The 27,529-nt window shown below is 42.6% G+C and overlaps 1 protein-coding gene across 6 annotated transcripts in view; it reads left to right on the forward strand.

Moving 5' to 3' along the window:
* Positions 1-25,227, forward strand: part of nhsl2 (NHS-like 2) — a 172,359-nt gene extending 147,132 nt beyond the window's left edge. For all 6 annotated transcript variants that reach the window (XM_079672184.1, XM_079672186.1, XM_079672185.1 and 3 more), the window contains 6 exons: positions 9,280-9,456; positions 12,217-13,354; positions 13,490-14,609; positions 15,918-16,227; positions 17,291-17,408; positions 19,131-25,227. In XM_079672184.1, coding sequence (XP_079528310.1) covers positions 9,280-9,456; positions 12,217-13,354; positions 13,490-14,609; positions 15,918-16,227; positions 17,291-17,408; positions 19,131-19,455 — 3,188 coding nt within the window. In that variant the 3' untranslated portion in view covers positions 19,456-25,227. The remainder of the gene's footprint in view (positions 1-9,279; positions 9,457-12,216; positions 13,355-13,489; positions 14,610-15,917; positions 16,228-17,290; positions 17,409-19,130) is intronic.
* The last annotated feature ends 2,302 nt before the right edge of the window (positions 25,228-27,529 follow it).

Here is a 27,529-nt window from a genome sequence, read left to right on the forward strand (position 1 = left end):
TATTCATTTCAATATCAACAAACCGGAAAAACACAGAGCGGGGGACTTCCTTTCACTTCAAAATAAAAGCACTTCCTGTCAAACATTTCAAAGTTAAACAGAATTGTGACCCTTATGTTTAGAGGTAAATCAGGTAACAATAGGCTTCAACATTTCTCCTGTAACTTATGTCAGTAAGCAAATACAAAACAAATGATTTTACCGTTACAACAACAGGGAAAGAAAACATATTTACAAAGTACTCTGAATTAGTTTTTGTCAGAGTACGTTGAAATAACCCGAAAACAAAACAACTTCACTACTCAATCAAGATTTTTAGGGATGCTCCGATCGGGAATTTTGGGGCCGATCGCCGGAATCAGTATCAGCGGGGCCTATGGGGATCTTCCATTTAAAGTGATGTTGAAAACTCAGTTAATGGGGCTCATTCACTAGAGCTTCCACAAACAACAACCAACATAATTATTACATACTGATATACACCTGAACATCAGCAGGAGAGGACTCTTTAAAGTAGAGACACTATATAATGATATACACCTGAACATCAGCAGGAGAGGACTCTTTAAAGTAGAGACACTACATACTGATATACACCTGAACATCAGCAGGAGAGGACTCTTTAAAGTAGAGACACTACATACTGATAAACACCTGAACATCAGCAGGAGAGGACTCTTTAAAGTAGAGACACTACATACTGATATGCACCTGAACATCAGCAGGAGAGGACTCTTTAAAGTAGAGACACTACATACTGATATACACCTGAACATCAGCAGGAGAGGACTCTTTAAAGTAGAGACACTACATACTGATATACACCTGAACATCAGCAGGAGAGGACTCTTTAAAGTAGAGACACTACATACTGATATACACCTGAACACCAGCAGGAGAGGACTCTTTAAAGTAGAGACACTACATACTGATATAGACCTGAACATCAGCAGGAGAGGACTCTTTAAAGTAGAGACACTACATACTGATATACACCTGAACATTAGCAGGAGAGGACTCTTTAAAGTAAAGACACAACATACTGATATACACCTGAACACCAACAGGAGAGGACTCTTTAAAGTAGATACACTACATACTGATATGCACCTGAGCATCAGCAAGAGAGGACTCTTTAAAGTAAAGACCCTCCATACTGATATACACCTGAACATCAGCAGGAGAGGACTCTTTAAAGTAGAGACACTACATACTGATATACACCTGAACATCAGCAGGAGAGGACTCTTTAAAGTAGATGCACTACATACTGATATACACCTGAACATCAGCAGGAGAGGACTCTTTAAAGTAGAGACACTATATACTGATATACACCTGAGCATCAGCAGGAGAGGACTCTTTAAAGTAGAGACACTCCATACTGATATACACCTGAACATCAGCAGGAGAGGACTCTTTAAAGTAGAGACACTACATACTGATATACACCTGAACATCAGCAGGAGAGTACTCTTTAAAGTAGAGACACTACATACTGATATACACCTGAACATCAGCAGGAGAGGACTCTTTAAAGTAGAGACACTACGTACTGATATGCACCTGAACATCAGCAGGAGAGGACTCTTTAAAGTAGTCACACTACATACTGACATACACCTGAACATCAGCAGGAGAGGACTCTTTAAAGTAGAGACACTACATACTGATATACACCTGAACATCAGCAGGAGAGGAATCTTTAAAGTAGAGACACTTCATACTAATATACACCTGAACATCAGCAGGAGAGGACTCTTTAAAGTAGAGACACTACATACTGATATACTCCTGAACATCAGCAGGAGAGGACTCTTTAAAGTAGAGACACTACATACTGATATACACCTGGACACCAGCAGGAGAGGACTCTTTAAAGTAGAGACACTACGTACTGATATGCACCTGAACATCAGCAGGAGAGGACTCTTTAAAGTAGAGACACTACATACTGATATACACCTGAACATCAGCAGGAGAGGACTCTTTAAAGTAGAGACACTACATACTGATAAACACCTGAACATCAGCAGGAGAGGACTCTTTAAAGTAGAGACACTACATACTGATGTACACCTGAACATCAGCAGGAGAGGACTCTTTAAAGTAGAGACACTACATACTGATATACACCTGAACATCAGCAGGAGAGGACTCTTTAAAGTAGAGACACTACATACTGATATACACCTGAACATCAGCAGGAGAGGACTCTTTAAAGTAGAGACACTACATACTGATATACAGCTGAACACCAGCAGGAGAGGACTCTTTAAAGTAGAGACACTACATACTTATATAGACCTGAACATCAGCAGGAGAGGACTCTTTAAAGTAGAGACACTACATACTGATATACACCTGAACATCAGCAGGAGAGGACTCTTTAAAGTAAAGACACAACATACTGATATACACCTGAACACCAACAGGAGAGGACTCTTTAAAGTAGATACACTACATACTGATATGCACCTGAGCATCAGCAGGAGAGGACTCTTTAAAGTAAAGACCCTCCATACTGATATACACCTGAACATCAGCAGGAGAGGACTCTTTAAAGTAGAGACACTACATACTGATATACACCTGAACATCAGCAGGAGAGGACTCTTTAAAGTAGATACACTACATACTGATATGCACCTGAGCATCAGCAGGAGAGGACTCTTTAAAGTAGATACACTACGTACTGATATGCACCTGAACATCAGCAGGAGAGGACTCTTTAAAGTAGAGACACTACATACTGATATACACCTGAACATCAGCAGGAGAGGACTCTTTAAAGTAGAGACACTACATACTGATATGCACCTGAACATCAGCAGGAGAGGACTCTTTAAAGTAGAGACACTACATACTGATATACACCTGAACATCAGCAGGAGAGGACTCTTTAAAGTAGAGACACTACATACTGATATACACCTGAACATCAGCAGGAGAGGACTCTTTAAAGTAGAGACACTACATACTGATATGCACCTGAACATCAGCAGGAGAGAACTCTTTAAAGTAGAGACACTACATACTGATATGCACCTGAACATCACCAGGAGAGAACTCTTTAAAGTAGAGACACTACATACTGATATGCACCTGAACATCAGCAGGAGAGAACTCTTTAAAGTAGAGACACTACATACTGATATACACATGATCATCAGCAGGAGAGAACTCTTTAAAGTAGAGACACTACATACTGATATGCACCTGAACATCAGCAGGAGAGAACTCTTTAAAGTAGAGACACTACATACTGATAAACACCTGAACATCAACAGGAGAGGACTCTTTAAAGTAGATACACTACATACTGATATACACCTGAACATCAGCAGGAGAGGACTCTTTAAAGTAGAGACACTACATACTGATATACACCTGAACATCAGCAGAATAGTGTCCCTTTTAGACCAGATTGTTAACGCACTGTTTTTCAATGATTCAACGTAACTTGATTCCTTAATCTCATTGATTGTTGGTGTATTTTGTCTTGTCTCATTGAGGAAAACATACGTCACTGAGTGGCTTCAGGAGATATATTTTAGACAGCATCCGATTTGACTCACAATAAAACAAAGCTGATGGCTTTAATGGACCCTGAGTGCACTGCATTTCATTGAGGTTATCAAGTGGATACCTGCTGCCTGCGGTGACTCATTGGATTATGGACTGCTGTGACAAGACCTCAGAAGGACGGGAAGTACAATAGAACAGCCGGTTTATCCGCACCATTCACTCCGGATTACATGGAAAACGTGGCACATAACCATGTAGGTTAAGGAAGCAGAAATAAGAAAGAGCAGCTGTTATCACGTCACTTTAATGTTCTCGTTGTCGTCTTCAGTGACATGTACTCGTTCAGCTGAGATGACCTCGTTCGGTTGACAAAACCCTCCTGATTTAAACTTGAGGCAACTCTAAGCATCGTAGCTAGTCAGGTAAAAGGAAATCCAGAAATCAGGAAGAATAAGTTCAGTAAATGCACCCTGATGCAACAAAACTGTCTCATTTTGGATCCCTTTTGTTTGTGCATCAACATTTAATAATAATAATAATAATAATAATCCATCCATCCATCTTCTCCCGCTTATCCGTGGTCGGGTCGCGGAGGTAGCAGTTCCAGCAGAGAGCCCCAAACTTTCTTTTCCCTGGCCACATCAACCAGCTCTGACTGGGGGATCCCAAGGCGCTCCCAGGCCAGAGAAGAGATATAATCCCTCCATCTGGTTCTAGGTCTACCCCTTGGTCTCTTCCCAGCTGGACGTGCCTGGAACACCTCCCTAGGGAGGCGCCCAGGTGGCATCCTAACTAGGTGCCCGAACCACCTCACCTCAATAATAATAATAATAGATTTAATTTGTTTGCGCTTTTACAGGTGCTCAAAGACTCTTTACAAATAATAGTGAAGAGAAAAGTAAAGAGAAGAAAGGAACAACAAATAAATATATAGTTAAAGTTAAAGTTAAGTTTTTTGAAGGTGGTGAGGTCGGTGCAGTCTCCAATGGGATGTGGGAGTGAGTTTCAGAGGGAGGGGGCAGCGACGGAGAAGGCTCTGTCCCCCCAGGTCCGGTGATTGGTGCGGGTGGGGATGGATAGGAGGTTGGCTTCTGATGAGCGGAGGCAGCGGGAAGGGGTGTGGTAGTGCAGCAGGTCTGTGAGGTAGGGGGGTGTGGTGGTGCAGCAGGTTTGTGAGGTAGTGGGAAGGGGTGTGGTGGTGCAGCAGGTCTGTGAGGTAGGGGGGGGGCCTGGTTATTGAGGGCTTTGTAAGTAATGAGGAGGACTTTGAAGTGGATTCTTTCACGGACGGGGAGCCAGTGGAGGTTCTGGAGGACGGGAGTGATGTGGTCTCGGGAGCGGGTGTGGGTGAGGAGGCGGGCAGCAGAGTTCTGGATATGTTGGAGTTTATTGAGGAGGTTGGATGGTATGCCATAGAGCAGGGGTTCCCAAACTTTTCCATGCCAAGGCCCCCCAAAAATCATTAGCTTCTGGCCGGGGACCCCCTTTGCAAACCCACCAACAATGCTACAAAATATGTCACACATCAACTTTAAGAACGTTTTTGTTACTTTTATTCTCTATTCAATACTGTAATTATTACATTTGTTTAGCATGAGAATAATATTAACAATATGTTTTCAACACAGAATAAGATTTGTATGGCAGGGCATCTTTGTTCCACCACAATGTTTTTCTTATTATAGACACTATGTTGCAATACATTTTACCCTACAGAAAATATATTTACATATGCAAGAGTTTTTTTTTTTTGTCTTTCTTGCATTATGTCTTCAAAAGTTTTCAGTCAAAAAAGAAAAAAAATCTATTAAACTGACTTGGTTCTGTAAGTTCAACACTATATTCCCACTGAATAACAAACCTTTCAACAAACTGTTGATGATACAAAAACAGAAAAAAGAAACCAAACCTCTCTTTGTGTGTGTGTGTGTGTGTGTGTGTGTGTGTGTGTGTGTGTGTGTGTGTGTGTGTGTGTGTGTGTGTGTGTGTGTGTGTGTGTGTGTGTGTGTGTGTGTGTGTGTGTGTGTGTGTGTGTGTGTGTGTGTGTGTGTGTGTGTGTGTGTGTGTGTGTGTGTTGGAAGTGACAGACAGTGATCACACTAGTGGGAGGGATGGGCTTGGTGGCTCCTACACAGTCTGTCAAGCCTGGGCTTAATGTCTGTCAGTGCCATACGCATGTCATTGTCCACATGTAGACGTGCTCTATGTTTAGTTTTGAGTACCTTTAAAGTTGAAAAGCCAGACTCACACAAGTAAGTTGTTGCAAAAGGGAGAAGGCATTTCAGTGCCCTGTCAGCCAAGGTGGGATAGTCCTTTCTTACATGTAGCCAGTAGTTAGACAGGGGAAGAGCCTCAAAGTTTAGTTTTAAATCCCCTGAGTTTGTCATCTCAATCAGCTCCTCCTGTGACTTTATGTCCAAACTAGAACCGACACCGGGGGAAAAGGGGTTCCTAACCCAGTTTAAATGTGTGTTTTCAAGGTCAGGGAAATAGTCTTTAAAATATCCTTGGAGGTGCTCCAGGTGGGACTGGATCATTGGAGAGATGGAGCCCAAATCATCACATGACAGCAGCTCCTGGTGAAGTAGTGGGAACATCTCTGTGACTCCCTCCTGGAGCTTGTTTGACCACAGCATAATCTTTTTGGAAAAAGCACGCACTTTGTCTTGCACCTGCAGTATGTACGTGTCACGTCCTTGCATGCTTTGGTTCAGTACATTTAGATGCAGAAAAATGTCTGACATGTATGCAAGTTTGCGGATCCAGGTTGCATCAGTGAACCGCTCTGCCAGCTGATGCTTTTCAGAAGAGAGGAACTCTCCAACCTCCCTCCGCAGCTCATAGACACGGTTCAAAACTGCGCCCCGTGACAGCCAGCGCACGTTTGAGTGAAGCAGCAGCCCCTCAAAACGGGCGCCCATCTCATTACAAAGCAGGGTAAACAGTCTGTGTTTCAAGGGGCGGGCTTTAATAAAATTCACCACTTGTACAACCTCCTGTAGTACCTGATTCAACTCGTTATCCATCCTTTTTGCGACAAGTGCCTCACGGTGGAGCATGCAGTGTGTGGCGACTACATGCGGGGCTTTCTGCTTAATGAGAGCGGTCACTCCACTGATCTTGCCGGTCATTGCCGCGGCTCCGTCCGAACACACCCCCACACAGCGGGCCCAGTTAAATCCGTTAGACTCGATGTAATCGTCCAAAACTTGAAAAATATCTTTCCCAGTGGTTCTTCTTTCAAGTGCTTTACAAAACAGTATTTCCTCGACAAATCTCTCCTGGGAAATAAATCGAATGTACACAAGCAGTTGGGCCTCATTCCATATGTCTGTGCTCTCATCTAGTTGAAGAGCGAAGTACTCGCTGGCTCTCACCTGCTCCAAAAGCTGAGCAGATACGTCCTGCGCCATGTCACCAATCCGTCGGCTGACGGTGTTGTCCGAGAGTGGGACAGCGTCAATTTTTTTAGCAGCATCCTCGCCAAGCAATTCTCGGACAATGTCTTTGGTAGCTGGTAAAAGCAAATCCTCTCCGATTGTGTGAGGTTTTTTTGCACGAGCAATGTGGTATGAAGCTAAAAATGATGCCTTCAGGGCCCGCTCGGGAACGGTAGCTTGCTGTGTGAATGCAGCAGATTGCCTGGCCAAATGCTCCTCTTTACGTCTGAAGAAGTCTGCCGTTTTTTCGGCCTCTGCCGGATGTTTTTGCATCAAGTGACGCTGAAGTTTCGAAGGTTTTAAACACTCGTTTGAGAGGGTCTCCAGACAGAGCACACACTTCGGGCAATCATGGCCATTTTTCTGTATGGCTGTAAAGCCATACTTAATGTACGCTGCCTCGTACCTTCTGATTTTAATTGGCCAGGAGTTCTTAGGTTTTTTTGCAGCAGTGTCCTCCACAGCAGGGCTGTTGGTCGGTTCCGTTGACCTGTTCTTTGTCAAAAACCTGTCCATTTTGAGCTAGTTAGCTTGCTCGCTTGAGGAGCAAAGCAGCTTGATAAATGGCGCAAACCGCCAGGTCTAAACATGACGTCATGGCGTCGTGAACGATGTTTTGACTGGTAGGCAATCAGAAAGATGACTATGGCAAATTATATGTTCCATTATTATAAATTATATTTTATAATTATGATTTTTTTTTTTAAATCAGATTTAAAATATTTATTAAAAAATAATTAGAATTTTTTTTTTTGTCTTTCCTTTTTTTTTCTTATCTTCCCTCCAATTTTCTGAGGCCCCCCTAGCGCCCCCTGGCGGCCCCCCAGGGGGCCGCGGCCCCCATTTTGAAAACCACTGCCATAGAGGATGCTATTGCAGTGGTCGAGTCGTGAAGTGATGAATGCATGAATCAGGGTTTCAGCAGCAGAGGGGGAGAGTGACGGGCGGAGACGGGCAATGTTTTTGAGGTGGAAAAAGGCGGTCCTGGTGATGTGATTTATGTGGTGGTTGAATTTGAGCTGACTGTCGAAAATGACTCCGAGGTTGCGGATGTGAGGGGGGGGAGATAGAGTGTGGCTGTCAATGCTGAAGTTGAAATTCTGGATGACTTTGATACGGGATGGGGGGCCGATGATGATGATGTCTGATTTGGCACTGTTCAGTTGGAGATAGTTTGTTTGCATCCATGCTTTTATTTCTGAGAGACAGTTGGTGAGAGTGGAGTGTGTTGTGGGGGTGATGGTTTTTGTTGAGATGTAAAGTTGGATGTCATCGGCGTAGCAGTGAAATTGAAGGTTTTTAGTCTTCATTTCACATTTTTAGAGAACAACCTGGCCGATAAAAGCCTTGACTCAGATAGCGAGGACTATTGGGCTCATATATAGTATAGTGAACAGATGTCTCTGTATTCAAGCAGTTAATTAGGCAAAATTGTCTTCAGGAGTTGTGGCATTTTATTGACCGTGACATAAAAACAATTAGGAAAATGCTGAAGGGGACTATATTGTTGTTCAAAAGGAAAAGCAGTACATTATGTTTGCAAGTAGCAGATGTTGCACGAGACACACGTGGTCAAAATATACATAATGATACTTGTAGGAGGCAATTATCTCTATTATTGTTATTATTTTAGATCGCAAACATTTGTATTTAATTATCACATCCGTCCGTGTTTGTCACATGGGCCTTGTTTGTTTGCTAGATGACACAGAGGGGGGGGGAGCTGGTTCAGACATTTTCTGTTGACCAGTTGGTCCTCTTTAAGTTCTTTTTTGTTTATTTGCGTCATTCAACATCGTTAATCTATAACTTCAGTACGGACTCTTTCAAATGAAACGTGTCAAAGTGATGAGCCTACTTTAGCTTCTAGTGACTGTTCATTGGGAGTTTTGTCGCTACAGATACATTTAATATTAAATCTCTCATTTGCACATCATGGCTTAAAATGCATGAAATACGACTAGTTTTTCAAATGCAGTTACTATAAGTTTTGTCGTTCTTGGTCCATATCATACACAAATAAATGTTAACCTTTGTAAAACAATCTTGGTGTATTGAGTTCAATAAAAAAAGGAAATCATATTAGTGTTCACTATCCTAAAAGATGCTAGAAAACACTGCGCCCTTTCAAGACTGACTTCAAATCAAGTGATGCTCACAGAATCAAATCCCTTTCCACACATCTCTGTCTCTCCGGGATCATAATCTAATACTTTATTGCCAAGTCAACAACATGATCGGATTAAGCGTTTTATTGAATTTACTGCGTGTCAGGTAAAATGACTCTCCCCTCGCTCTGTTTCTCCACCAGGTGAAGGGAGAGGAGGGAAATTCCACGGTGTCGACCTCCTCCAGCACTCGCCCTCCCCCTCTCCAGGAGACCCTTACCCCCTCCAGCCCCGCTCCCTGGAGCCCGTCACGGACACTTTCCAGCAGAACCTCCCATTGAGGAAGACCCTCTCTGACCTCGACACAACCTCACCTGCAGGTATGTTTGTGATTGTTGGGAAAATACTGAATGTACTCTTCCAATATCAGAGTACACACAATAACAAAGGCCCCACGTAGCTGTGTGCATGACAGGATGTATGATTACCTAGAAGAGCATCAGGACCAGTGGCGGCGCTAGGGGGTGGCTACTTGGGCTCAAGCCCCGGATGCTTTCTGAAAAGCCCCGAATGTTTGACTTAAAACATTTTTTTTTTTTTTTAAATGTTTCGTGAGTAACGTGCAGTACCGGAGTCCAACAGAGAGGCAGCAGCTACAGGACAGTAGACTGCGTACTGTGTAGCCTTCCCTGCCCTGAAGAAGAAGAAGTGATCCTTCCTGATCAGTGCCTGACGAGTTAAATCAAAGTTATGGATATTAGAAAATTATTTTCATCAAATCAGGCGCCACAAGCTGCAGCAGCAGTATCAGCAGCTGACAACAATGACATCACCAGCAGTGATGAAATGGATGATGTTTCAGGTTTTTGTCCGCTTTAAGGTGGTGGTAAATTTGTGCTATCGCAGCAACAACAACAACAACAACATTCCCATCCCCATTCCCATTTCATTCCCCATCTGGGCTAAGCCCCGGATCTCCTACAATCCTAAATCCCCCCCTGATCAGGACTGTTTTAGGCATATGATAGCTATGTGATTAACATGATGATTCAGCCTCTATGGAGATAGACATATGACAAGCATGATCATCATGAACTAAACATTTTTTTTTGAGAAAAAATGTTTTTGAGATTTTGAAAAAAGCCAACATTTTTTTTTTTCAGAATTTTGAGATTGTCAGAAAAAGTCAGAATTTTGTATGATGTATGATTGCCTAGAATAACCGGCATTTCTCCATCTAGTGACTGTGTAACTCCCTCTCTTGGATATCAGTATGTGATGACTACTTCCATTCTGGAGAGGATCACAGATACATGGATCCTGAGATTCAAGCTCAAGCCGGTCACCAGTGATATTTGTCTAACAGTGACTATGAAGAAAAGATCCTTCTCCGATGTTTTACCTTTCCTGTATTCCATTATTCCTGTGGTGCAGACCTCGTTACTGCTCACATATTACATTACATTTAGCGGACGCTTTTATCCAAACGTACAATAAGTGCAATAAACCTTAAAGATTCAAACTTAGGACAACGAGAAAAATGCTCAGTTCAAACAGGCAAACTCTTACTTTGCTACTTTATTTACTTCGTGGCAAGCTACAAGCGAAACGAAAGGAAGATGTCACAATAAAATGCACTTATAAACTACTAACCCAGATTTCCACTGAAACTTTAGAAACCCCAGATTTAACTGGACAAGGTTTTTTCTGGTTTAGGAAGCCTTAACAACATTTTCTATATCATTTGATACCTTGGGAGAAGGGAGAGATGGGACAATGACATATTTCTGTATGTTCTTAGCAAGTCACGTTTTTATTGACACGTGAAAAGTCTGAAGATGTTATCCTTTGCTCAGATCAAATAGTATTTGTACCTCCATTTTTTCTGTTTCTGTGTCAAATCCGATGACATAAGCTTTGTGACATTAATCTGGGCTTGTTTATATTCCTACTTGGCGTAATGCCCTGTAAAAGGGGGTCACTGTGGCAGGAGAACATCTTAATCATTTTCTCATTCTGCTTTTAACCCACCACATAGTTGTATACAACAAAGAACACCACGGATAATAATATTGTATTAGTAATTTATTTCCCCCTGCATTTACTCTACTCTGTTTTGCTGAGTAAAGGATTGTGTTGCCAGCAGCCAGGATCTTTCAGGCCTGATTGACTCATTCAATGCAACATTGTTACTTAATCGCAGGGTATATCAGAGTCCTCACTGAAGTCAATGGCAAACATCTCAGTGTATATAACTAATGCAGGAAGGTGCATAGGATAATTGATCGTTATAATCTACTATACATAGCAGCAAATCTCAAAATAGGTGGATTATAACAGTGGCAACCTTCACATCTTGTTGTAAAAATATGGCAATTTATCCTGAAGGTTTATTGTCACTTTCTTTTAAAGATGTTGACTTGAGCAGTGTGCAAGTTTTTCAGATTGAAACGAGTTGGCAACAAGAGAGTGTGTTGAATATCTAAAGGACTTGAATACATTGCTTTTGAAGTAAGCAAGAAAGTGGACTCTACAGCAGGCAATGTCCCCATAAGTTCAGTTGTATTAAAGGTCCCCTATCATACTGTTTTTCATCAATATATTAGAGGTCTCAGATATATACAGAACATGTCTCTGAAGTGTTTGGGTTCAAACACCAAACAGATCATTGCAGCATCCCATAATCCCTTCTGTTTCAGCCCTGTTTCCAAAGTGCTGATTCTCTGTCTGTTACTTTAGATGAAAATAAGGAGCCCCTCCCCACGCCCCTCTGAGAGATATTTGGTTACAAAGAACACAATGGTGCTCTAGGAGAATGAGGTTGCTGATTGGCTAATGGTTACTTAAGCCAAAACATCGTTATGACATCATAAAGCGGACAAAATCTGATCAGCTCATTTTCAGACAGGTTTTTATAGAAATGGATCAGGACAAAAAGAGAGAGAATCTTTGTTCCTGAAACTTTCAGAGTCTCTTTACACAGAGGGGACACATGTTGATGTAGAAGAGACATGAAGAAGAGGGGACACATGTTGATGTAGAAGAGACATGAAGAAGAGGGGACACATGTTGATGTATAAAAGACTTGAAAAAGTGTATTTTGCATAATAGGTGACTTTTAATTCTATGCTCCTCCACAGATAGGACTTTGGAGCAGCGTGCCGCGGACCAACTTCACCCAGGAACTATGGACCACTCTGGGCTTCTGTGCTCAAACACACCGTCCGCTTCCTGGAACGGACCTAAGGGCTCCACCTTTTCTCCCGGAGCGTGGAACGAGCCTTACAATTACACGATGAACAAAGGCCCAGCCGTCCCGCCTAAACAGCACAGCATCATCGGATCGTCGGGGGGAAGGTCGCAGGACGGCGTGATGTTCGTGAATTCAGGACAATCAGGAGGGGGCTCACATTCCAGTTCATTCTCGTCCGTGACGATGCCTTCTGGGAGAGGGGGAGGGAATAACATGCCGGGGATTTCACTGGCGGCGGCGATGATGGGGAAGCGAAGCGAGACTGAAGGTGCGGTGGCGGATGGAGGAAGAGGAGGAGGAGGAGGGGTAGGAGGAGGAGGAGTTGGGGAGGGAGCAAGAGGGCGAGAGAGGTCGGCACGTTCAATAGCAGCGGCCAACGCATTCAAGTTTCGTGAGCGTTCCCTTTCTACGCCCACAGATTCGGATTCTTTCTGCTTTTCAGAAGTTGGTTTAGGACAGCCGGACGGGAGCGTCTTGCCGACAGGGAATGGGAATGCTATGGGAATAACAGACCACCAACAACAGCATCATCACTTCCTGGGTTTGGGTGAGAACTATGCGCTCAGATACCCTAGAGGGAGCTCCGAGGACAGCACCAGTACCACAGACACAATCTCCGTCACGGCTTCAGACTACAGCGCCGACGGTCGCTTGCGCCTACGCTCCCGCTCCATCTCGCTTAAGAAATCCAAGCGCAAGCCACCACCCCCTGTGAGGAGCGTCTCTCTAATGAAGAACCTTGGACAAGCTGAGGGGAGAATCCACCACGAAGGCGGACTTTACCGTGATGGCCGGCCAAAGAGCCTGCACATCCCCAGGGATCTTTTCCCGGATTTCCAGCCAGATTTCCTACTGCCCAGTTCGTCCTGCTCTTCTAAACCAATGATTGGTGAGCGGGATATTGGCCATGGAGGCGCTGATGGACCTCCAAGTCTGGAAGTCCAAGCACCAGAGAGGGAGGGAGATACAGAACTGACCTTCCCCACTCACTGGCAGCTGGGGGACTGGAAGAATGACCCTTACAGGTAGGAAATAAAACAATACTTAAGTTTAGCAGTTTATTTGCCCGATCCAGATGATCTTCCCGGTTATTGGACCTTCAGTATTCTCTAAGTTTTAATGCTAGAAATGCTCTCCTCTGTTCTCTTTTCTCCCTTCAGGTCTCTTTCAGGCTCAAGCACAGCAACAGGTACCACAGTGATTGAATGTATGAAAGTCAGAGGGAGTTCGGAATCCCTACTTTATTCTCCCTCAACCTCCAGAGCAACATCGCCCTCACAACTCTCCATGGAAACTGACATCAAAGCATTCTCGCCCTTCAAACCCCCAGGACTTATGTCGCCATCAAGTGGCTATTCCAGCCAATCAGAGACTCCCACCCCTACTATTCCACTCAGTCATATGGCAGGTCACGGGACATTAGGGTGTAAGTTGCGTCCGAAGATCCCGGAGAGGAAATCATCTCTTCCGTCGCCCAAGGACCCGTCTGCAAGGTCTAGATTGTCCTTTGAGATGCCTGGGAATGCACATCTAGAGCTGTCATCAATCAGGCCAAAGCCAAAGGCCAGCAGAAGACATTCGGACACCTCGACTGCAGCAAAACCCGGAAAAAACAGCTCCTCACAAGCCTTGCCTGTTGTTACCCAGAATGAACTAAAGACTATTCGACTGCGCTCTGTGTCTCGTGGTGACTTGGAGGACTGCCCTGATGGGGCGTCCGACACCATAGAAGAAGAACAGCATGGCCGTGACTTAGGGGAAGACCCCAGCCCGCCACCCACCCTACCGAAACCCAAACCCCCTGTCGCTGTCAAGCCCCCGTTGCCAAAACGGCCCATAAACCTACTCTTTAAGTCTTCTTCCCCTTCTTCCACTTCCCCCCAAGCTCTCGAATCACCTCCTGGCTCACCTGTGGATCGGCCTGTTCCCCTAGGCAACATCTACAAAGTCATGAGAAAACCCAAACCCAAAAGACCTTCACCACAAGCAACAAGTCCCTCTGTTCCACCAGATTATTCCACTTATGAACATTCATTCCTGCCCCAGTCCCTCTATGACCTCCCTCCTCTTCCGGACCCCCAGCCTCTTCTGGAAGACCCGGCGATGGAGCCCGATTTCGATGTTTACCCAGAGATTCGTCCTGGTCCTGGGGACGGAGGCTCACTCCCGTCTCCCTGCAGTAACGAGGAGGGCCCAGAGCTCCAGGACAAGAGCAAGACCCTCCCTTCAAGAATGACAATCTCCTGTCTGTCAGAGCTGTCAAACAAAAAGAAACCCAAGGTGAGGAAGACATCTCTCAGAAAATGCTTTACTTTTCAAGATTCAAGGCTTTATTGTGCACATTAGCTACAGTGTAGATATGGCAATGACAAACTTAAGTCACAGGCTCCTCCAACAGTGCAACATGAATATACATAGGACATCAAACTGTTACAACAGAAGAAACTGATAAAATAATGCAAGAGAATGTTTTGAAATGTGCAAGTAAATACAAATAAAATAGAAATAGTGCGAAAAGAGTCTATATACAATTAAATTAAATATGATATATATGACCCGCTCTATCGAAATCAGTCGGAAGTCGCAACGGCTCATTTCAAAATAAACTTGGATTTGCGTAAAAAAATTATTTGGGGTTCGGGTGTTTTCTTTGATTTTAAATAAACAAAGTCTTGGCTTTCAGAATATGAAACTTGTATTTCCAAAATCACACGATAAATACATTTTTGAAGCTTGTAAAGGGCCGCCCCCCCTCCCTCCGCTGAAATTATGAATGTAAGGCGCATAGAAATCATAGATAACACGGCAGGGTCCGTGACAGTTTGTTTTCATCTGATTTCAATTAAACAAAGTCTCGGCTTTCAGAATATTAAACTTCTTTCAGCAAATTCAGATGATAAATACAACTTTGATGCTTGTGACGGCATAATTACAAGCGGAGAACGGAGTAACTTTACGTCTCAGCAGGCATAACAACAGCCGGTGTTTCTCGTGATTTTTTCCCCCGGGAAACACTCACGATACACACAAACGCAAAAATACACGCACACACACACACACATACACACACTCGCGAGCTTCCCCCAGACCAGTAATCCAAACGAAAATATCTTCCCTCCGTACTACTTTGATAATTTATTAATAACCAATCAGATCGATGGATTCCAGAGAAGAGGAAACTTTGAATGCCTTTTTCTCAAAATGATGACTAACAGTCATTACATAATGTGACATATTTCGCTTATTGTTGTGAGTGCAACAACAATCGTGATATCATTAGAAAGCTAGGAATCTCCTCTTTCCAACAGTATACAACTCAAAATGTGTGTTCGGGTCAATGCGACTGATTTCGATGGAGCCGGTCACATATATATACATAATTAGCATGATGCTAACAGAGGAATGTTTATGGATGTTCTTTAAAGAGTTCAGGTGTGTAATAGTCTTATGGCCTGTGGAATAAAACTGTCCCTGAGTCTGGTGGTTTTACTCCTGACAGAACAGTTTGTGGCTGGGGGTCTTTTGTAATCCTTTGGAGTGTCCTTGTGGTTAATGTCATGAAGAAGAACTTTTTTCATTCCTTTCCAGGTTCCCCCTCCAGTCCCGAAGAAGCCGAATGTCCTTCTTCTTCCCTCAACGGTCCATTCCTCGACCAATGGGAGCACAGACCGTCAGACCCCTCAGGCCGACAGTCCTGTGGGTCTTCGGTCTCCCGTAGGAACGTTCTCACCGGAAGAGTTTCCCAGTTCTCCTAGTGTTCTCGATATGCTAGAACAAGATGAGAACCACTTAGGAACCGACGAGGAGAGTTCAAAAGAGTCATCGCTTCATTCGTCTCTGCAGGATTCCTCCCTCACAGAGCTAGGAGGGAAGATGGCCAGCACTGAGATTGGAGCCGGTAACTTTTTGGAGAAATATCTGCACACTAGGGTCACAGTTTATCAAGAAATTAAGTCGTAGGTTATTATTCTGCATTATGCATGACTCAAACTTATATTAAAGATGAAGCTGATTAGATAAACCCTGATAAAGCTGAAGAAAGTCTGTTTTGAGAAGCACATTTTTACCTCATTTGGCTTGAAAAACGATTGTTGCTCGGGTAGAACCACATTGTAGTCAGCTTGCAATCACAGCATTTAAAACGGATTACAAAGGGAACCCAGTTTCAAATTAAAATATGAGGATCAGCATGTCCATAACCTTTCTGCTAATCATCTGCAGTGTGTCCAAAACCTCCACATCGCGTCCAAAACATTTGGTAAAAGCTTTCGTTTGTCAAAGCGTTTTCAAATGCAACAAGAGATTCAAATGGAAACTGTGTTCAAACCATATTTTGATCCTTTGAATGCAAGTGATTCATCGAACAATAAATAATTCAACCTAACCATCTATGCTCTACCTCAAAAAGCTTTCTTTTACATATTTCAGGACTGTTCATTAAAGCATGGAGTTCATTTCGGTAACTTCTGTAGTGTGGCAGTATCTGTCGACTGCTGAGTTGTGCACTTACATATTAATCGGAAATGTCTTGGTGTGCTTGTCTAAGAGGCTATGGAGAATAAAAATAGACCCTAGCAAACATGCAGTGGTTGATAAAACATAAGATAACAAATGTGAGGAACTGTGTAACCTCTTTTCCTTTCATTTTATATGCATGTGTTTCATGATAGCCTGTCAGAGCTGCTACATTTGATTAGGATCCTTCACTGCTGCGTTTGATACATAACCTGCTGATTCTGCCAGTAGAAACATCTCAGCTTTTGAATCAAATCAAAGACCAATTGCTCTAAAATTGGGCCAAATCAAAACACGGACTGGTTCACGTTGTTTTTAACCGTAAAGATTACATTTATCGTTATTATTATTATTATCCAATTATACACTCATTCTGTTACTGACTCAAGTAGGGCTTTGGTGGAAACTACATTTCAATGTGATACCTTCTTTCTGTTTTTGTTCAGATGACTCGGCAGCTGAGGAGAAGACGGTACTCCACATCGCAGAGGAAACAGATGATGACATGTTGCCCAGCACACCTGCAGCACACACCACAGAAGACCTGTTCACGATCATTCACAGGTTTGTACACACACACACACACACACACACACACACACACACACACACACACACACACACACACACACACACACACACACACACACACACACACACACACACACACACACATTTCAGTCATGCAGTGTAAATACGTTCTATTATGTTTACCAATAATGATATTACGCAAGAGGCCTTTTCTTAAGAGGCTTTTGGAAAGGTTAACGGCACGTGCAGTTACATCCGTCCTATTATAACCCCTTCTGACGAGAGATGCATTGTCTTGTTGAAAAGGTGAACAGCGGACTGAGCATAATGTTCCCTAGCAACGGCTTCACGTACAATGTGATGCTGCAAGACCGGCGGCTCCCTTTTTATACTTTTTTTTTTTAGAATCTCTTTCAAGCACACAGACACACACACACACACACACACACACACACACACACACACACACACACACACACACACACACACACACACACACACACACACACACACACACACACACACACACACATACGCACACAGAATCCCAAGAAAAGCTAGTCTCTAAGCAACAAGTGTTCATGGTTTTACCCTCCTGTAAGGCTGCAAATAGCTTGAAAGGCAGAGAAGTAAAGGTGAAGGAGTGTTCATCTCTTACAGGGAAAGGATGGAGTCCCTTATGTAGTCACACGCTTTAGAGGTTTTCAATCAGACTCGTTTGGTTTGAGGATAAAACCTGCCTGCGGCCCCGTGACCCTCGGTGGAAAATGTAGTCTGGTTATGATGCTTGTTTTTCGGTTGTCGTGTAGCCTATTCAAACATATGCAACCCGAATCATGAAGATTTTCTTTGGCATACGCCATTTTGACTTTTTTGATACACCTTTTTTTTAATATAATTTCTTTTTTTATTGTGTCTACCCCGATTTATATTGATTTGTTTAAAGAATGTCTTTCTCTAGGCGTCCCAAAATGCACATTTTTATGACAACTTGTACAGATTTAATGCGGAGTATTTTTCTTTTTTTTTCTTTTTCTTTCATTTCTATTCTTAATTATGTTTTCTTCTATGTGTCTATTGGAACAGCAAGGCTCATTCCTGTATGTTTGCTGTACACTGACAACAGAAATAAGTAAATACCTGTAATTAAAAGCTGAAATACTGACCTTTTGTCTCATACTGTATTCATCTTTTGATGTCAAACCCAAATGTTTTCAGTGTACACCAAAAATGAAGGAATTGGCCTTGCTGTTCCAGTAGTTTTGGAGGGGACTGTACATCATGTTTACTTTAACATTATTTTCTTTAAAGGTCACCTATTATGCAAAATCCACTTTTTCATGTCTTTTTATACATAAACACGTGTCCCCTCTGATCAGATTTTGGCCACTTTATGATGTCGTAAAAGGATGTTTTGGCTTGTGTAACCATTAGCCTATCAGTAACCAAGGTAACCCCCCCCCACCTTATCACCTGAATCTCCTCCTAGAGCACCATTGTGTTCTTTGTAACCAAATCTCTCTCAGAGGGGCGTGGGGAGGGGCTCCTTGTTTTCATCTAAAGTAACAGACAGAGAATCAGCACTTTGGAAACAGGGCTGAAACAGAGGGGATTATGGGTAATGCTGCAATGATCTGTTTGGTGTTTCAGCCAATCAGAGACATGTTCTGTATGTATCTGAGACCTGGAATATATTGATAAAAGACAGTATAATAGGGGACCTCTAATTTCTCATGTTTTCTTCTATTTGTCTAGGTCCAAGCGGAGGGTTCTTGGTCGTAAGGAACCGACGGACTCCTTCGGCAGCCGGCAGAGTCTTGTATCTCCGGTGAAGCACAGCAACAGCGGGAGCGACATCCGAAACATGACCTTAGGCAGTCAGAGGTCCAGCTCCCGCAACGAGAACTTCATGGCCCTGCTTCAGAAGAAAGGCAGCAAGACTTCCGGTGGAGGAGCCAGAGTCTCTGCTATGGAGCTTCTCAAAAGCACAAACCCTTTGGCACGGCGGGTCACGGAGTTTACGTCTACTTCGCCGACAGCTGGCGAGGGAGGAGAGTACGGGAAACCCCACGATCAGTGAAGTTAACCAGGTTCGTTGGCTCTTGAGAAAGCTACCAACCAATTCCACAATGCGCCACCCACTGAAGATGGGGCCTTCTGACCAACCAGATCGCTCCAACTACTGATTGACCATTTGCACTGTCCAATCGAATTGGAGCACATTTTTGGACCAAATGTCCCCCTACTATGGTTGAAGCGCTATCGTTCATTGTCCAATCGGTCCCTCTATGGAAGGAAGAAATCAGTGGAGAGCGAAAGTTGTTCTCACTTTATTTTTAATGAAAGATGGAGATTTTAAAGTTATGCTTCACAACTTCATTGGGGATATGCTCAGTGCGAAGGCTGGATGATGAGATGGATCGTTGGAGCAGAGAATATAAGGATAGACGGTGGATATCTTTACTCCTGGCTCCACTTTGGTGAAGACATCAAGGGTCCAAGATGAAGACAGAGGTTATTAATGAATCCTTAAGCAGTTATATTGATCCTCAAAGGTACCAGAGTTATCAAATGAATCCAAATAATAATTGGAATAAAACACAAAAGTTGACTTCCAAACGATTCGTCCATTATTCAACCAAAACCCTCCAACCAGTAGCACTACAGCGACGATGCCAGTAGACCTACATGAATGAATTGAAAGGTAAATAATTAATGGAGATGATGAGGCACCTGAGAAAGCCTAAACATGTGGGCTTCTCTCATAACTCTCCTTCTCCTCCTGGTTACTGCAATACCATAGAAGGCATGATCATTTTCAGAGAAACTGAACAGTCTTATTTTGGCGAACGAAGCGCAGGATTTACAAAGAAAAACCACGTGGGGGCTTTTTGCCACCAAAGATGACGCATGAGCATGTCACAGATTTTTTTGTTTTGTTGGCTGAATGTGAATGGGGACCTTTTACAGAACATTCCACAGAGGCACCCGGCGAAAGGAGGGACATCTTGGGACGTAAGCACTTTTTTTTAACCTCGCCGACGGAGCGACGTTTCCACGGCGCAATCGAAACTCATCAATCATTATTTGATCAGTCTTTTGTTTTTCCTTAATCTTTTTTGTTAACCATGCTAGATGGCCATATACTGTACATGTTTCATTGGATTGTACTATATGTATCATGTATAAAGATAAATGTATCGCACCTATCAACGGATATCATCTGTTTGCGGACACAAAGACTAACAATAGTGTACAGAGCAGCAAGCAGCTTGGACTACAAACCATGGAAGGAAACACACACCCAAACACACACACACACACACATATGGACCAAGGACTAATGCCATGGAAGACAGGACAGACCAGAACATTGTGTGTGTGTGTTCGTAGGAGTGTGTGCGCTGGTAAAATCTAGCCTGTGGAGTTTCTGTACGGAGAGCATGAAGCAGGCCTGGTTATAAAACAGGGTCTTTATTAATTGTTGGTCTCTGGTGACGGGACCAAAGGACTGTTAAAAGCTACAAACAGACCAGAGGGGACCTAGCGGTGTGTATGTGTGTGTATTTTTGCGCTTGTGTATGTGTTCATGTGCGTGTAATGAGGGGAAGTGCCAAGAAAAAAAGCGAGAAGGAGAGAGCGTCAATGTCCATTTGCCTGTTAATGTGTTTCTGGGCCCATGCTATGTGTGTGTGAGTGTGTGTGTGTCGCTGTGTGTGCATCGTCACCCTACCCTGCAGTCCTTTCTTGAAATAGGATTAGCATGAAGTTAGCAACCCCCGCTACAAGTATACACACATTACAAACCAATGGTTTACAGGAGCAATGACTGACAGAGTTTTGAGTTCTGAAAATAGGTATAATTATCACTTTGTAACCCTAGGTCATTACGGCCCTCGCCAGAATCTTTCTGTCCACACTGTCGCAAAGTTCTGAAAGTGTGTTTGTGCTACCCTCCCTCTGGCTGTGGTCGAATGGCTCCATATTGCTTAGGACGGTTCCTATCGGAGTAACTGGGCCGTGTCTAAGTTGATGCCTTCATAAGAGCAGGTTGAAGTTCCTTAAATCCTTAAGAAAAGGAACTGCAATGCTTCCATTCGTATGTACTTAAAGGTGCATTGGACCATCCTTAAAGGTGGGGTAGGTCATTTTGGAGAAACCAGCTCGAGTGCGCTAGAATTTGAAAATACACAACCGGAACAAATCTGCCACTTCCTTCCAGAGCCCCTCCTCCAACACACATGAACGCGCACATGACCAATGAGGGCACGAGATAAGTTTGAGCACAGATGGAAGGCTGACAGGCAGATAGACCATCCAGTTATTTTAGCCGGGCCGGCTCAGATGATTGTTCGTTCTTTTTACAGCGCTACGGCTTCCACTGATGACATTATTTATGGATTGTTGTCAAAGCACTTCAGATATTCATTGCTATCGGGATGTTAAGAGCATTCCATGGAATATAACAAAAAGTGCATCTCAAGCCGGTTTCTCAAACTTACCTAACCCACCTTTAAGGTAGAAAAAGGCAGAAATGCAATATAGCAATTAAATTCGCTTTAGGGTTAGGGTTAGGGTTAGGGTTAGTAGGTGTTTTGGATTGCTATAATGAGTTCTCCTTTACTTCGTTGTTTGACCTCATGATGTTTGCATCAAGGGTTTGGAAAAGACGTTGAGTGTAATTATTTTTGACTGTTGGGTCACAGCCTCCGCCACTTTCGTTTAAGAGGTGAGCTGGCAGCCTGTACCTCCTCTTCCTCCTCCTCCCCCCCCTCCTCCTTTAATCACTACTGGAGCTCTCAGTCCATCTGTCTCTCTGCGTTTAGCATCATCTCTCCTTCTCTCTCCTGTAACCTCTTGTTCTGGCACATACAGTAGCACCCTCTCTCTCTTTCTTTGCCCAAACACGGCAAGCTCGTTCTGCTTCTGCACATAACGCCGCCTTTTGATCGCTTCCTCTGTTACCCTTCTCTCCGTCCCCCATGTTTCCGTTAACCTTCGCCTCTCCCTCTCTTCCCGTCCCTCCTTCGCTCTGCATTCAGTCTATGCATCTGCGGGCGACACGACACCGGATGAATGTCAATGAATGACTGTTAAGAAAATAGATGCTGTGCTTTGTTTGTGCTTTGCAACAAAAAAAACATCTTTCTATCTTCTGCCTTCTCTCTCTTTCTTGTTCTGTGTTTTTTATACTTTTTCCTTTGAGTAAAACATGGATGAATGAGTGGATGTGCACAAACACAGAAACAGGCAGGGTTTGAATGTGTTTTTTTTTTGCATAAAGGACCTTTACTTTTGGACTGTGAACGAAACGCCGTGTGGTATTTGACCCCTTACCGCCCTTCGGTTCTGGACCAGCGTGTGGACAGTCTGAGAATGTTTGGATTAGCAGCGGTTCAGCTCTTACACCTGACTTATCCCCTGCGTGGATGGATGTGTGGAGGGAGGAGGGGTCCTTCCATCTCTGGACTGGCAAACTATCCCTCGGTGCTATTGAGTCAGAGCCCCCCCTAGTGGGTGAAAGAAGGAATAACCACACATAACACAACAGGAGAGTAAAAAAAGAAACGCCTTCACATACATCTCTCTTCCTAGTCCTTCAGGTATTCCATCATCCTGAAAAAAAAGATTTTAAAAGTGCGTAAATTATCATGATGACTAGTCAAGTGACACTTGTTTTAAATATTTAGTGAATGAAAAAAAAGATTAAAAACTGTGTTTGTTTGCCTTGTATACTGAATTATGGGCGTGTTGCTGTAGCGCCTGTACTGTGTTCTTATTTTATATTATTACAATGATTATTTTTGTTTTCAACTGCCTTGGTAGTACACACACACACACACACACACACACACACACACACACACACACACACACACACACACACACACACACACACACACACACACACACACACACACACACACACACACACACACACACACACACACACACAACCTTGCAAACCTTTGTTAAAACGAAATCGCCCTGTTAAGACATGTTTGGAAATCTGGTGCCTCGAGATAACTGACCAGACACATGTTAGCCAAAATCTGAACTGAACCCAGTTAATTAAGCTCAAAGGTAACAGAGTGGGAACAGAGAAAGGAAATGAGTACAGTGTTAGGATGGAGCGGACAATAATAACATGAACCGATTGTTATGAAGTCACATGAGGTGTGCGTGACACGTCAAAAAATGTGGTTGTTAATGGGTAGGATTTGTCATTTTCAACGAGTTTTAAGGATAAACTAACCTCAGCGTTGTTTAACTTCCTGTGGAGACGATATATATCCAACATGGCACATTTAGTTAGTAGTAATGCTGCAACCATTAGTCCATTTATTGACAATTGAAGACATTTTAGTGCAAAAGTTGCTGATTTCGGCCTCCTAAATATGAAGTTTCGTTGCCTTTTTCAGTTTTATATAATCTAAAAGTGAATATTTGGCTTTTAGACTTGCAAAACAAGACATCTAAGGACTTGACTTTTGGACACTTTTGACTATTTTCTGACATTTTATAGGCCAAACTAATTTTAAACTCAAATTCATCCAGCTAAAAAATGGACTAATTGATCATGAGAATGACTGTTTGGCAGCACTAGAACAAATAGAAGTACAAGTAAACAAAGACACACATGGGTATACTGGTTAAAAGCGTGCTACCCCCTGTGTGAGGATACAATCATTTAATATTTAGAGAAATATTTAATTTCTTTACAGTTTTCAGAGGCAGAGTTGCACTGGACGCAGAAATACACTTATTGGTTAGATTACTGCCAACTTGGTGCCATATTTTTGATACTTTTTAGATTTTACTACCAACAAACTTACAGACAATTGGAGCAATTAGTCTTTAGTGTATTTGGTTGATCCTGTAGCTCGTCACATACACAGAATTACTAACCAATGGGACTAGGTCTGCCATAAGAGCAACTCTGCAACCATGAAAGTTCTGTATTAAATTGCACATCTCTGAAAAAGTTGACAACATATTATATTGAAAAATGACATTTATATAGAGTGTGAAAAGAGAGCTGACACTAGAAATATATTGAATATTTAATCCCTTCTTCAGGAGGAGGGGAGGTGGAAACGAGGGCGTGGAGCAAAGGTTTGATTCGGCTAAACGTGGGGATTACCACGGCGAAAATTACACTTCCTCCGTCAACGTTTCCTCCACCTCTTCCCTCCTTTCTCCTCAGCTGTCGTGTGACTCAGTGAGTAATCATGTTAAAAGCTTTTCCCTTTCTCTCACTCTCTCGTTTGCTGCCCTGCAACGGGATGAAAGGAGATCACTTTTTAATTAATTCCTTATTTTAGCTGCAGATTCAGAGAAACGTAGTGTTAAGTTGGAGCGTCAAAAAAAAAACTTTTCTCCAAAGCCAACATAAAGATTTATCTGATGTTGGTTTGAAGAACATGTTTAAAATCATTTGTTAAAGACAATGAATAAAGCCACTAAATACTACCCCGAATAAACAAATCAAACATCCCTTCAGACTTTGATCCAAACAAAGTCAACCACCATTTTTGCAGAAACAGCGTTAAAGAAGTCCATTGTTGAACCACTTTTTTTGACAAATATATCCCAAAAAAGCACAAATGCTTCAAAAGTAAATGCAGTTTTTCCCGCTGTTTGATCCCAGTTTTAAGATCTTTCATTAAAAAAACATGCGGTGCAGCTTCACGAGAGAGTGAAAGACGGTGAAAAAGAGAAAAGAGGGGTGATGGTTGCATATTTGGGCCAAAGAGTATCTTGCATTTGTTTGTCAGGTTGTGCCAGACGGGTGGGGTTAACAGTGTTTGGACGTTTCAGGGGTACTTTGGAGTAGGAATGAAACTGATGTCTCTTTTGCCGCTAAACCCCACCCGCCTGTCACGCCAAGTTGAGTAAAACAAACCCGCCCATGGGTCTGTACATGAAGCTTGTGAAGAGATAAGATTAGAAAGAGAGACAGACAGAGCTATTGGAATTATTCTATTTTTGTTATTCCTCATTGAAAAAGACATATTTAAAGGAATATTCCGTGTATGTATTGAATAACCTGTTTCCCCCATCCAGTGGTGTGTATCTGCGAGGAGGCGTCACACACAAACGCTTCCCCCCCGCAGCCATGCATCGCCAATGTGATGAAATTATTATATCAGTATAAATAAATTATTTTTTCTTGCTTAAAAAAAAACTGGGTGTTTTGATTGTTTGCTTTCCTGCTGTTGTGAATGCTCTCTGCCCTCATGGTCTCAAGGTTCCTCTCTGAATAGATACTAATGATCAGAGATTGCAAAAGTACACACATCCTTTACTCAAGTAGAAGTACAGATACTCGTGTTTAAAAGTACTCTGGTAAAAGTAGAAGTGCTGAATAAACTTCTTTACTCAAGTCAAAGTAAAAAGGCTTTGAAATGTACTTCAGTAAAAAGTACCCATAACTAGCAGCTGTTTTAAAGAGTACCTGACCTCCCGTTATATTAATAGAACAATAATGTCATTGTTAGCTAATGAATGTTTCCATGGTGACCAACGGCAACATGACAACGTTTTCATTGGTCCCTCTTCTTTAGAGAAGACCAGGAAATGATGGATACACGGATCGTGTTCAAATCAATAGGCACGCAATGACTCTAAATAATAATGATCACGCCACCAAACACACATTCAGACTAAAGGAACCAGCCTGTTTGGAAAATGTAAGAAGTAGAAAGTACAAGTATTTGAGTTCAACATGTAAGAAGTAGAAAGTACAGGTATTTGTGTTCCACATGTAAGAAGTAGAAAGTAAAAAGTTGTCAGAAAAATAAGTAGTGGAGTAAAGTACTGATACTGTACTTAAGTAAAGTAACAAAGTATTTGTACTCCACTACTTCCCACCTCTGCTAATGAGGTTCCTTCAGAGGCAGCAACACTTTAGTTAATTGGCTGTATACACTGACTAAAACCTCTTGATCCGAAGTTTAATCATTACTTACTTATAGGACATTTTATCTTCAAGCTGGGGTTTGTCGAGAACATTTTAATCAACTCTGATTTCAGTAAAACAGACCAGAATTCACATTTATTAAATATAAAACCCCTGTACATCCTTTTCGAGTAAATATAATAATTTAAAATCCTGCTGGTTTTTCCTCTAAGCTGTTCTTCCCTTGGTTTTTATATTAAAAGGAACCAACATGTTATAATTTGATCTCAAAATAGGGCTCCAATAGAAAAAGGGACTCCATTTCTTTCCACACAGAAGATGTATTAATTTGCAATATTGCATCAAAAGAAATTATGATTAGCTTTTCACATCAAGTACATGGTTGCTAAGGATTTGAGATGAAGGCATTTAAAGTAGAGACACTACATACTGATATACACCTGAACATCAGCAGGAGAGGACTCTTTAAAGTAGAGACACTACATACTGATATACACCTGAACATCAGCAGGAGAGGACTCTTTAAAGTAGAGACACTACATACTGATATACACCTGAACATCAGCAGGAGAGGACTCTTTAAAGTAGAGACACTACATACTGATATACACCTGAACATCAGCAGGAGAGGACTCTTTAAAGTAGAGACACTACATACTGATATACACCTGAACATCAGCAGGAGAGGACTCTTTAAAGTAGAGACACTACATACTGATATACACCTGAACATCAGCAGGAGAGGACTCTTTAAAGTAGAGACACTACATACTGATATACACCTGAACATCAGCAGGAGAGGACTCTTTAAAGTAGAGACACTACATACTGATATACACCTGAACATCAGCAGGAGAGGACTCTTTAAAGTAGAGACACTACATACTGTATGAACCTGAAAATGAGCAGATTGGCGCCCATTTAAGCAAAGGTGATTTAAAGATCAGTGCAGCACATGTTTATTTGTTATTAGGAGCACAGCATGCGTGCAGGTTGCAGCTTGAGCAGATTCTCCACTCCTTCTCATTTATAATGTGGATGTAGCTCTGGGGAAGATGGTTGTGTTCATAATGTGCTGCGTTCACCTCCAAGTCAGCGCTCTCTGCAGAACAAACTCACATAATTACCTGTCACAGTCTCCTCGGGGCTGACTCACTTACTGTGTGTGTGTGTGTGTGTGTGTGTGTGTGTGTGTGTGTGTGTGTGTGTGTGTGTGTGTGTGTGTGTGTGT

This window comes from Notothenia rossii (assembly GCF_949606895.1).
Source record: "Notothenia rossii genome assembly, chromosome: 3".
Classification (NCBI taxonomy): Eukaryota; Metazoa; Chordata; class Actinopteri; order Perciformes; family Nototheniidae; genus Notothenia; species Notothenia rossii.